The 12,431-nt window shown below is 41.8% G+C and overlaps 1 protein-coding gene across 2 annotated transcripts in view; it reads right to left on the bottom strand.

The window, feature by feature from the left end:
- Nucleotides 1-12,431, bottom strand: part of LOC125467095 (WD repeat-containing protein 72-like) — a 291,105-nt gene that overhangs the window by 208,720 nt on the left and 69,954 nt on the right. For both annotated transcript variants that reach the window (XM_048562515.1, XM_048562516.1), the window contains exons 12-13: nt 9,865-10,085; nt 7,458-7,653 (exon numbers count right to left, since the gene is read on the bottom strand). In XM_048562515.1, the coding sequence (XP_048418472.1) occupies nt 7,458-7,653; nt 9,865-10,085 (417 nt within the window). The remainder of the gene's footprint in view (nt 1-7,457; nt 7,654-9,864; nt 10,086-12,431) is intronic.

Raw genomic sequence — 12,431 nt, 5'->3', positions numbered from 1 at the left:
TTGCGAGGAAAAGGAGCTCCAGTGATGCGGCCCTGTATGTTTTGCAGGATTTGGATATTTCTCTTCAGGCAGAAGGGTAAGTCAAGACTCAACAGTATCACTGATAAAGAGAGAGGGAAATACATTGTCAGGCAGGGAGCTAGGTGTGCTTGTCCACTTGCTAAACCAGGAATATACATACAAGGAGGTTGACTTGAAATATGCAGAGTTAGGCAACAAAAATGGCTGTTTATCAACTTCCAACAGGTACAAGCAGTTAAAGGAAGCAGTCAAAAGCATACAGCACTATTTCTCCCTCCCAGGTGGGTGATGGCAAGAAAGGTGCAATGCTACAGTAAGAATGAAAGAAACCAGATTGAGAACATTGAGAAAATTTTCCCGATGTTCCCCTCATGCCTTAAGTGACAATTTGAGCATCTCACCATTGAATGGTGACTATCTTATTTCCATGCAATTACTTGCCTCATTCCTATGTCACTTCCAACTGTCCTCCCCTTCACTAAGAAACTGGACAGCACAAATTGCCGACATGTCAATAAGAGGGGGCACATGGAGGCTGCGATTCACCAGATTCCAATCCTGCTGATCACAGAACTTTTCCTCGCATGCTCCACAGTCATCACCTTCTCAACTCTCCAACTGAGGGCAGCAGCAGTCTTAAACACTGCTGCTCGAGCTAACTCGGACACCGCTTCAAGCCTTCAGCTCTTTCTGTGAAACTCTAAAGACTTGCACGACTTGTGTGTTTCTGCCAGGATGCTTGGTGCAGAGGGATAGACAGGCCTCTTGTATACTGCCACAGGACACTTCTGTGGTGTCAGGGACAAATGCACCTTCTGGCTCTTAGCTTGCTTTCTTGGACAGCTTTTGCTTTTGTGTTTACTGAGAGACTGCCAGTCTCTGGGTCACATCGTGCTGTCAGCACATGTTGACTTCAGCACTGACTTGCAGCTGGTCAGGTCTGTGTGGGTCACTTTGTCTGGGTCTTTCATTCACAGTTACAGGGGCCTGCCAGTCCCTGCGGGGTGCGCTGGTCCTTACAGCAGAGGGAGGCAGCGGGGAGCCCTGTGCAGTCAATCTAATCGGTCAGATCGGAGATGGAGATGTCGCTGTGCAGCATCGTACTGCATTAACATCAGAGAAGCCAGATGTGCCAGCGGCTTACGTGGCAAACACACTGCACATGCTTCAAACAAATGGCTATGTTGGAAAGCCAAAAGCAAGCACTCCTTTAGTGGGCTGGAGGGGGGGGGGGGGGGGTGGTGGGCTACAACCTGTCACTGGGTAATGCCACTACCAGTCAAGCAATAGGGTTACATCGCAGAAGGGGTGCCCATGGTCAGCTGAGGGCTTGGTCTGAGCAGAGTCCGGACATCTGTGTCCTTACAGCCTGAGGAGCAGACCAATCAGCCCAGAGTACATGGGCTACACATCAGGGATGACAGATACGTCAGTCAGGATGCTGTCGAAACACCCATGGAGGGGAATGGTTCTTTCATCCTGTAATGAGACAAAAGGAGGAAATGAGGATGTTGGAAGTGGATGTTGGTGAGGCAGTAAGTGAGTGAGTAGGAAGTAGCAGAGACAGCAGGAAGCGTTGGTATCTTGCTTTTCCTCCCAGACATTTTTCACAGTCGAGTGCCACCATTTCAGCAGTAGTCCCCAGCTTGCACCATCTGACATGGCAGAGGCCCAGACAGCCAGTGTCACCAATAGGCATCCGTCTGCCTCACCCACACTATAATTCCCCAAGATGCACGACCAGCTACATGACTAATGAGGTGCTGATAGGAAGACTGTGCACAATAATGCATTCCAGGCCACTGTGGACTGGATGCCAATGAGCTCTTTTACCATCATGTTTTAAGTGTAAATGAGAAAAGTCCATCCACCGTCAGTGACATAGTCTCCCAAATAGTTGCACCTGTTTGTCTGAAGCAGAGAATGTTACATTCGATGTCTTAAATGAACCAACGAAGTGGTCATACAGTGTGGAAGCAGACCATTCAGCCCGTTGAATCCATACTGACTTCCCAACAGCAGCCCACCCAGATTCAGCCCCATTTCTCTCCCCCACCATCCGAGTAACTTCTGCATTTCCCAAGGCCAATACACTTAACTTGCACATCTTTGGATTGTGGGAGGAAACCGGAGCACCCGGAGGAAACCCACGCAGATACGGAGAGAACATGCAAACTCCGGGCAGACAGGTAGAGGGTGGAATCAAACCCAGGCCCCTGGCACTGTAAGGCAACAGTGATAACCACTGAGCCACCATGCCACCGACTACTCTCTGTACAGTCACTACTCTCCTTCCGGGCTACGACACAAGCTGATTTAAGTGCAGTTGCAAATTTTAACCATGAATTATGAAGCAACAGCTGCCTGCGCTTCAGGGAAGTTAATATACTGTGAGTTGAGTTACTCCTAATGAACAAAGTACTATTTCCATTAAATGTTCGTTAATAAGGATTTAACAGTCTTAAACTTGCCTGTGCATGGACAACTATTAACAGAAGCAATGTCAAGAGAAGGGACAAATGTGAACACTGATTTCGTAGTTTGTGAGGTGGCAATCTCAGTCTGTTCACATCCTAACACTTAGAGAAATATATCCTGCCACATTGGGAATTTTGTGATAGTGTTCTCAGTTGCTTTCTGTCTGTGAGCTAAAAGCTGACCGTGTAAACCACACAGAGAGGAAGGGAGGGAGACAGAGTGTTAATATTTCTGAACCAGATGACAAGATGGATCAACTAGATGCAAAGGGGCAAGATGAGAGATAGCATTCAGGAAATGTGAGGGGGCGGAGAGAATATAGGAGAAAAGGAGTAGGGTGCGATGTCAGATTAGGGTCTGCTGGTCTTTACAAAGAAAAAGTCAGCCTTTCATATTTAATCCACACAGAAACATTTTTGGAAGCCTAAACAAAAGTGAAGCATTAGGCATGACATATCCTGGTCTTGCACCAGCACAAGGGAGTGTGGCAGCTGCACACTTCCAATGACCTGCAGTCTGAGTCAGTTTCTATGACATTTTGTGTCAAAGAGCAAAGCAATTTTATAACCCTGGGTTTAAAACTGTCAGAGACCTGCAGGAACAGGCCACATTCAGACTGCAGCATGCTTTCAAAGTAAAATAAGATTGATTTTTGAAGAAATAGAAAAATCCTTGGGAGGAATGAGAAACAGAACAATTTATTTTACAGATAAAAATGGAAACTCATTTAGTGATCGCTGGCAGAAAAATTTCCAGACCAATATTTGACTCACTTGTTTAAAATAGTTCCTTAATAGGAAAACTAATTTCATACAAATGGGATATATATTTTTAAACCAGCGGACGTCTCACTGTGCTTCTTGAGAATCATGTCTTCAGATGAGACATTAAACTAAATCTTCTGTCTGCCCTCTCAGCAGATGTAAAAGACCCTATTTTGAAGGTGGCAGGGGATTTAGTCCTGCTTTTCTGACCAATATTTATCCTAAAATCAAAACGCTTAAATACAATTGCCAGGCCATTGGCATATTGCAGTTTGTTGGGAATTGTGCTGTTCACAAATTGCTACGGTACCACAGTGTCTACACTTTAGAAATACTTCATTGTTTAAAACACCCCTTGATCATGAAACATGCTATGCAAATGTAGTCCTTTCTTTCTTTATAATGACAGCTGCAGTTTACACAAAATTATGAAGGCAGGAAAACAAATAATTTAGCTGAACTAGTTTACGTTATAAACAGAAGTATGTAGATAGTATAATACGAAGAGTCTGATAACTTGGCTTAAATTTAAAGGGGATTTTTAAAAAATAAAATGAACCATAAATTTTCCTCTTTCAACTTCGAGACTAAAGGAATCTACCAGGTGATTACATTCACAACCATCATAATTTTAGCATTGCCACCCCTATCAACAAATCCATACAGTTAGTTATGTAGCTGGTGACTACATGACAAGTTGCCATAGAAACCAGGCAGAAAACTACTTCAATATTATTCAGGCCAAAGGAGATAGAACCGAGGAATTTAAAACATAAAATTCAATTTTTTTAAAGAAGTCTCCACCCTGCTCTTCCTCATTTTGTACCTCTTTCCTTGTTTATCCTTTCTTACATTATGGTAATTGTATTCCTTTCAGGCACATCTTCAGCCTTTCTCTTTCTAGGTCTTTTCCATGTAGCTACTTTTTGGTTTAATCGTCATGCTCATACACATCCACTCTCCCTCATGCATGCACTCTCTGTCTTTCCCTCAACTATGTACAAAATCTCCACCACACACTCCCACAGACCTGCACTAGCCACACTTGCATGCACACCAACATCACCATTAGACCTTAAATGTGGAACAGAAGGAGGCCATTCTCCCTGCTGAGTCTGCTGTGCCATTCAATGGGATCATGGCTGATCTGAACATCTTCAACTCCACTTTCCTGCTCTTTGATTCTCCCTGGCTGATTAAAAACCTGTCTATCTCAGCCATGAAAACACATAACCACCCAGCCTCTACAGCCCCGTGTGGTAAAGAATGCCACAGATTCACTACCCTCTGCACTCTCATTTCTCTTATTCTGAGATTATGCACTCTGGTCCTAGATTCTTCCACAGGGAAAACACGAGTGCATCTTCCCTTTCTCTCCCACACATGAATACTCACAAACATAATGAGTGCAATCTCTCTCACACAGATACATGTACCTCACAACCTATTCTCACCAAAACAATAAAAATGAACATGGCTACTTTAACAAACATGAATTGTATATTTAAAACAGGCTTTCACATGTACATTGACATTTTTGTGAAATAATTTTTTGTCAAGAATAATGAAATTCAAGCTTCAGCTGTTCTTTTGGTTTTGATATTTAAAAAGCATTCTATCTTTAAGTCACAGATTCACAGACGGGTTACAGCACAGAACGAGCTCATTTTGCCCATCATGCCTTTGCTGACTCTCTGAAGGAGCAACTTACCTCATGCCACTCTGCACTTTCTCCCTGATCCCCTGCATACCCCTTCTTTTCAGGTAATAACCCTATTCTCTTTTGAATGCCTCTTGGGTGGTGCATCCCAACTATTCACTGTGTGACAGGGATTTTACTCCTGTCATCGTTGCTTCTTCTTCCAATTATCTTAAAACTGTGCCCTCTGCTTTATGATTCTTTGACCAATAACTTCAAATACTGGAAGTTTTCTGTACTATCGCAATCTCCGTTTTATCTGAGTAGTCTGCTGTGGGTACAAGTGAGAAGGCTCTCTGCCAATAAGTTTTATTTAAGGCAATGTGATTTATACTGTAAATAAAGAACAGTAATGTGAACATCCCCTGCATTAAATTTCTAATACTAACTGCATGTTTTTACATTGATTATGTAGAACACTTGATCATCCAGCATATTTGATCAACTGGCACACTCCTAGTCCTATAGGTATTGGTCAATAAGTGTACTGTATAATGAGAGCTGGGGTCTTGGGCAGCTAGAGTGTGTTGTCTCCTAAAACAATTCCATATTGATTTACTTCCTGATTTTAACCCTCCTTTCTTTGATTTTTGTTATTGTTACACTGCTCCTGTGGTGGGCAGTGTTGGTAACGTGTTATTTACGTGTATCATTTAATTAGTGGTGGGGTGTAAAAAAAAGTTTTAAAAGCTGGCTTCTTTGGGTTCAAGTCCCACTTGGCAGAGTGTGCAATAATATATCCAATCAGGTTGGTTTAGCAAATAAGAGCTGGGTTCTTCCTCATTGGGGAGTTTAATTTGGACAGGGAAATTGGTGTTTGTGCTAAACTATAGATTTACAATAAAAATCCGTGTAATCTCTGAAGGTCTTTTGCTGTCTAATTTGGGACATGGATATTGGCCTGTTAATCAAGGGAGAGGGATGCAGACTTAGGAGGTGAGTGAGCTGCAACAGATTTCCCATACTCTGACCCACTCTCGTAGACACATTTTTAATAGACTAAAAGAATCCCAGCACTCTATCTGGAATATTGTTAGTACTTTACACCCACAGAAATTGCATTTTGGCAACTGCAGACACAGGTATAATTGCAGATTAATCCCTACGGGTAACAGAGTAACAACTGTGGAACAATATAAAGTTCAAGTTCCAGCTCATGAGAAAGTCTGCGAGCTGAATGAAGCTGTTCAAAGGTGCAAAATAAAGTTTTATAGATAGGTTTAATATAAACAAAATCACAAAGAGGCCGAGATAACATGGTGTGAAGCTGGATGAACACAGCAGGCCAAGCAGCATCAGAGGAGCAGGAAAGTTTGACATTTCAGTTCGGGGTATGTGGATTTAGTGTACACCATTCCCACTGCTCTATAACCTTTACCTTAATGAAAAAGGTGTCATGTTTAACAAATGCCTACTATGTGTTTTGAATATATATAGCTTCTAGCATGTGTAAATGAATCAGATTGCGACTCATGATACAGGATGAATTGTACATCCCTGAAAATTAAATGTTTGTGGACTGATTTGCCCGGTTTCCGTGAATATTAGGGAGTACAGAATCTCAACTCTTACTTTAGCCTTCAGACAGATGGGGCAGTTCCAAGTCAACTTACATGCTTGCCGGTATATTCTTGCATCTGTATCATGTGTAACAATGGTTATGAAAGTGAGTGTCTGAAGATCACAAATAGCACCTTAATTGTAAAACTAAAATAATTGGGATGAAACCTTTAAACTTCGCATCTCCGAAACTTCCGACAAATTTTGGAGAACTTTACACCTGTGGTCCCTTATACATCTGATTTACAGTGCCATGCCGTTGGCAGCCACCTATATTCTGGAACTCTTCCTGTAAACACCCAGAGAGTTGTGAGAGCATGGAATAGTTTACCAGTGGTAGTCGTGGAAGCGGAGTCATTAGTGACATTTAAGCAACTGTTGGTCATGCACATGGACAGCAGTGAATTGAGGGGAATGTAGGTTAAGTTATTTTATTTTATTATTCCACGGCACAACATCGTGGGCTAAAGGGCCTGGACTGTGCTGTATTTTTTCTATGTTCTATGTTCTATACACCTCTGCCTCTGCTATTGAAATGTTTCTAAAAACCATAGCCAAACCTTTGGTTATTACTACTTATATCTCCTTATATGGCTTGGTGCCCAGTTTTGGTGAAAAATTGTTCCTGCAAAGCACTTTGGAGAATTTCATTATGTTCGCAGTGTTATATAAATTCAAATTGATATTGTTGAATATAGGCCAGAAATCTATGTCTCAGGATTAGAACATTAACATGCTTAAAGTTACCTATTTTTATAATGCACACTTTTTGTAATAGAATCATTAGCATTGTCAGCAGGAAAGACTAAATTTCAAACATCCTGATGCATCCTGTGATCTGTAGAATGTATAAGAATTTGATAATCTGTGATAATCAACACAGAATAGGAGAGTTTGCAGAAAGCCTCAGTAAGATTTGGGAGATTTTTGCATACCAGTCTCAACATCCCAGATGTAAGCTGCACCATCATCACATCCAACTATAAGGAGGTCTTCTGCTGGACGCCATTTTATTATCTTTACAGGTGAAAGATGTTTTCTTGCATGCATCAAGCATGTTCGGTATTGAAGACTCAACAATGCTACAGAATTGTCATTTGCTAAACAGCAAATACATTGGTGGATCTCTGGCTAATGGAATAAAAATAAGTGACATGTTTAGTCTTTACAAAGTAAAAGTCAGAAAGAATCAAACATTCCTATCTTAATTCTGGAAAATGCAACAATGAATTGCATATCACTTTAAAACAGAACATTAGTATTGTGTGGGGAGGCAATGACTTCGTGGTATTATCACTTGACTGTTAATCCAGAAATCCAAGTGAGGTTCTGGGGAGTGATAATGGGAACTGCAGATGCTGGAGAATCCAAGATAACAAAGCGTGAAGCTGGATGAACACAGCAGGCCATGCAGCATCTCAGGAGCACAAAAGCTGACATTTCGGGCCCAGACCCTTCATCAGAGAGGGGGGTGGGGAGAGGGCTCTGGAATAAATAGGGAGAGAGGCGGACCAAAGATGGAGAGAAAAGAAGATAGGTGGACTTCACAAGCTTCAAAATCTCCCCTTCCCCCACTGCATCCCAAAACCAGCCCAGCCTGTCTCCACTTCCCTAACCTGTTCTTCCTCTCACCCATCCCTTCCTCCCACCTCAAGCCGCACCTCCATTTCCTACCTACTACCTCATCCCACCTCCTTCACCTGTCCGTCTTCCCTGGACTGACCTATCCCGTCCCTACCTCCCCACCTATACTCTCCCCTCCACCTATCTTCTTTTCTCTCCATCTTCGGTCCTCCTACCCCTCTCTCCCTATTTATTCCAGAACCCTCTCCCCATCCCCCTCTCTGATGAAGGGTCTAGGCCCGAAACGTCAGCTTTTGTGCTCCTGAGATGCTGCTTGGCCTGTTGTGTTCATACAGCTTCACACTTTGTTATCTAAGATTCTGGGGACCTAGGTTCACATCCTGTCATGGCAGATGATGGAATGTGAATTCAATAAAATAAAGTCTGGAACTAAGAGTCCAATGATGACCATGAATCCATTGTCAATTGTCAGAAAAACCCAACTGGTCTTTTCAGGAAAAGAATGTGCCATCCTACCCAGTCTGGTCTATATGTGACTCCAGGCCCACAGCAATTTGGTCAACTCTTAATTGCCCAGAGGGCAGTTAGGGATGGACAATAAATGCTGGCCTAACCAGCGACACCTTTATTCCATGAATGAATTTAAAAAAACAGAAATTGCTGAAGAAACTCAACAGGTCTACCAGCATTTGTGAAGAGAGAAACAGAGGTAACATTTCGAGTCCAGGTGATCCTTCTTCAGACGTGGACAAAGCAGAAGATCTGAAGGAGGATCACTGGACTCAAAACATTACTTTCTCTGCACTGATGCTGCCAGACCTGCTGATTTTCTCCAGCAATTTCTGATATTGTTTCAGATCTTCAGCACTTTGTTTTATGTTAGAGTTATTGCCTTCTGACAAATGCAAAACTAAACAAGCAGCGGCAAAGAGCAAAAATCCTGATTCAGTTCCAGTAGTATTTTCGTCAACAATAAAAATTCACAGAAACCTTAATAATCATCCCCTCCCTCCCTCCCTTTCCCAAACTATCATCGCCTGAGTTAGGCATGTTTCCAAACCAGCAGTCATCTTCAAATCCCTCGCTCCCAAACGACTGAATCTTCATGCGAGTCCTGACCATGCATACTGTCAGTTTTTTGTTGTCACAATGGACTCCACTCCTGCATTCACCCAATGAGAGACACGTCCAGCAATGGCAGCTGGATAACAATTAGAATCCAGGATCCTGCTGCTTTTGCTCCTTCGACCCAGATGTGCTGCTGCCAATTATAACTCCCCTACTGTGCCGTGACTGAAATCTTGCACAGAAAATGAAATAGCTGCTTCCTTATACCATTATAAAATGTATTTGTAATTGACACAGCTTCGTGCTGTAGACAAGAGGAAGGTAGGGAAATGGTTATGGTTATCATAGCCACAAATGCGAGCCCTATGCAGAATTCAACTCTGGGACACAAAGCCTTAGTTATTTTAGGCACTGTGCCAGCAAATATATTGATGTTCTTTCCATTGAGTACATCTAGTAAAGCAACGATTGTGTACACACCATTACAATGCACATTACATCCATTTAAAACCTATTAAAATGTTAAATACAGTAATAAAACTGTTTAATACACAACATTTTTATATCAACATCAATATCATGATTTTATCATCAGTAAATCAATGGTTTATTATTGTCTCAATATGTCATAGTTCAGCTACGTCCACTGTGTGGGAACATTTATTTACTTTTGTTTTTATCATTACTTACACCGCAGTCTTCTGGGCACACTGACAGATTCAGAACTGGGCCTGCGTGCAACACAAATTTGTGCAGAACCTCTCCTTTGAACATATCCCACCAAATCACATTCGAATCTTCATCTCCAGAGACCAACCAGCTTGTGTCAAAGGTTGCAGAATTATTGAATGGGTGGAGGAGACAGGTGACTTTAGCACAGTGGCCCACCAGAATCCTGTGGGGTAACCAGGCTGAAAGAACAAATTCCTTTTAATCTTATAATTGGATTTTCAACATTTGAAACAAAGCCCTTTGTACCAAAACAGACACTTTGCAGACATCTCACCTGACAGCTCCAGGTCAACATCTGAAAATTGTATGGGAGGGGGATTAAAAATCACCTTGTTACAAAGTGAAATCTAAATGACATTACTAGGTTCACCATTTCTAGGGGATTTTTCTTCGGTATTGTTGCAAGCTACAAATAACATCAAAGTATCCACATTACAGCTCCCTCTAGCAACTAACGTGTGGCCTGCAAACATAAATCCTTTTGTTCTTGACAACGTGAGGAAAATTCATTTAACAGATCCCATGGTACATACAGGGGTGAAAAAAGTCATTGTCAGTATTGTTCAATTAGGTTAATGCCTTGTGCCCCCAAAGTGTAGCCTTTTATTCATTCTTGGGACATTCTTGAGCCATTTCACCAGTTTGGTGAAAGTGATCCACCGTGTTGTCTGATATGTAGGTGTAGGAATTTGATCCAGCCACAATGAAGGAACAGTGATAAAAGTCCTAAACAAAATTAGTGTGTGAGTTGGAAGGGAACTCAGAAACGGTGATGTTCCCATGTCTCAACTGTCTTTTACACAGTGGTGCTGTAAAAGGAAATGGTTCGCAAGGAGTTAATATTGACGCTCAAATGAGCTCCAACCAATTCAAAGACGGTGCACAGTCTTTGCGTTGAGACACAGAGTACTGCACAGGTGCCTGAAGTAAAAAGATGTGTTCCATACAGTTCCCAAGAGTGCTCAGTAATTATACCAAGCAAGTTAATGTAAACTGTACTTATTGCTATCATGCAACAAACCTACTTTATTATGCAAGGCAACTGCCTCTTCTGTTTAGACTCATCAGTGGACTATTTGCTGCCGCTGACAATTAAATATGGCCTAGACACAGCACGTAGAAAGGAGAACTGGTGGCAGTGAACAACCCAAACTGGAATCCACGTGCTGATACTGGTGGTGGCTAAAGATACGGCAAGTGGACATTGTGGGGTTGACAGATGCGACCAAAAATTTGATGCCTTGCTTCAATGCATGCTATAGGCAGTGTCCAATGTCATCACAGCACACCACTTGTGTAGAAGTGGATCTTGAATCTGGAGTTCTCCATGTCTATCCATTGGGATCCTCCATGTTTGATAATGTTGAGCTTCTTGCATGTTGCTGTAGCAGGTCACATCCAGCAAAGTGGAGTAAAATTCAGATAACCAAAAACTCTTGTTGTAGTTGTGAAGTGTTCCTGCTGGCAGAATAGGAAATCCAATGAAAAGTGCCAGAGAGAAGTCAAAAGGTCCAGACTGGCAATTCCAGATTAGCTGAACCAACGGCTGCTTGTCATATAACTGCACCGGCTACACTGCAGCATAGAATCACAAGAAGGTTTACAGCAATGGCTTCAAAATGGTCTTGCCCACTTCCTGAAAGACTATGCATCAAGAGACACCTTTAACACAGATAAAACCACTGACTTTTACTATGTTTCCTTTCATGTTCAAGGCATAATGGGGAAAGTGAAAAAGGAAAGAAACCAGTCTCTGCTATGGACACCAACATGCAAAGCACCAAAAAGCTGCTGCTTCGTTTGAAAGATGAAATGAAAGGTGCGTATGTATGTATATGTGTCTATATTTATATAAATACATGTTATATATATCCTATATATAGAGAAATAAATAAAAATAAAATCAAATGTGGGAGATTGGATTTCAGAATAGTGGCATAGTTATTTTTGTGACAGGTTTTCTTTAAAAAAAAGGTCAGGAAGACCTTCTGGATCAGTGACCTAATCCAGTATGTGACAGAGAGCAGGTGGTTGCAATCCCCCGTGATGTTAATGAGAAGTTGTTAATATATGGTGTTTATGGCAGTACAGTAAACATATAAGACCATTAGCTTTGCTTTCAGTTCAGAAAAATCACCGATGTGGAGTTGCTGGTGTTGAATGGAGTGGACAAAGTCAGAGGTCAGCCAACACCAGGTTATCGTCCAACATGTTTATCTGAAATCACAAGCTTTTGTAGCACTGCTCCTTTGTTAGGTAAAGCAGCAGCACTCCAAAAACTTGTGATTTCAAATGAACCTGTTGGATTATAACCCAGTGTCATGTGACTTCACAAGACGTCTTCTTTATAAATTCAGCTAAAAAGCTAGATTTTTAGTTCAGTTCAGAAGACAGCTGTGTTGCATTTATATGCCAGTTTAAAAGGAGGATTCAGAGCAGTTCAGGGAATACATTACATCGGTAGATAAGCAACTCATGAAATTTTCAAACAGGAGATTTGATTGGAAATCTGCAGGGCATTAGAA

This window comes from Stegostoma tigrinum, chromosome 33 (genome assembly GCF_030684315.1).
Source record: "Stegostoma tigrinum isolate sSteTig4 chromosome 33, sSteTig4.hap1, whole genome shotgun sequence".
NCBI lineage: Eukaryota > Metazoa > Chordata > Chondrichthyes > Orectolobiformes > Stegostomatidae > Stegostoma > Stegostoma tigrinum.
Note: the sequence above shows the minus strand (reverse complement) of the source record. Positions and strands in the feature narration are given on the sequence as shown.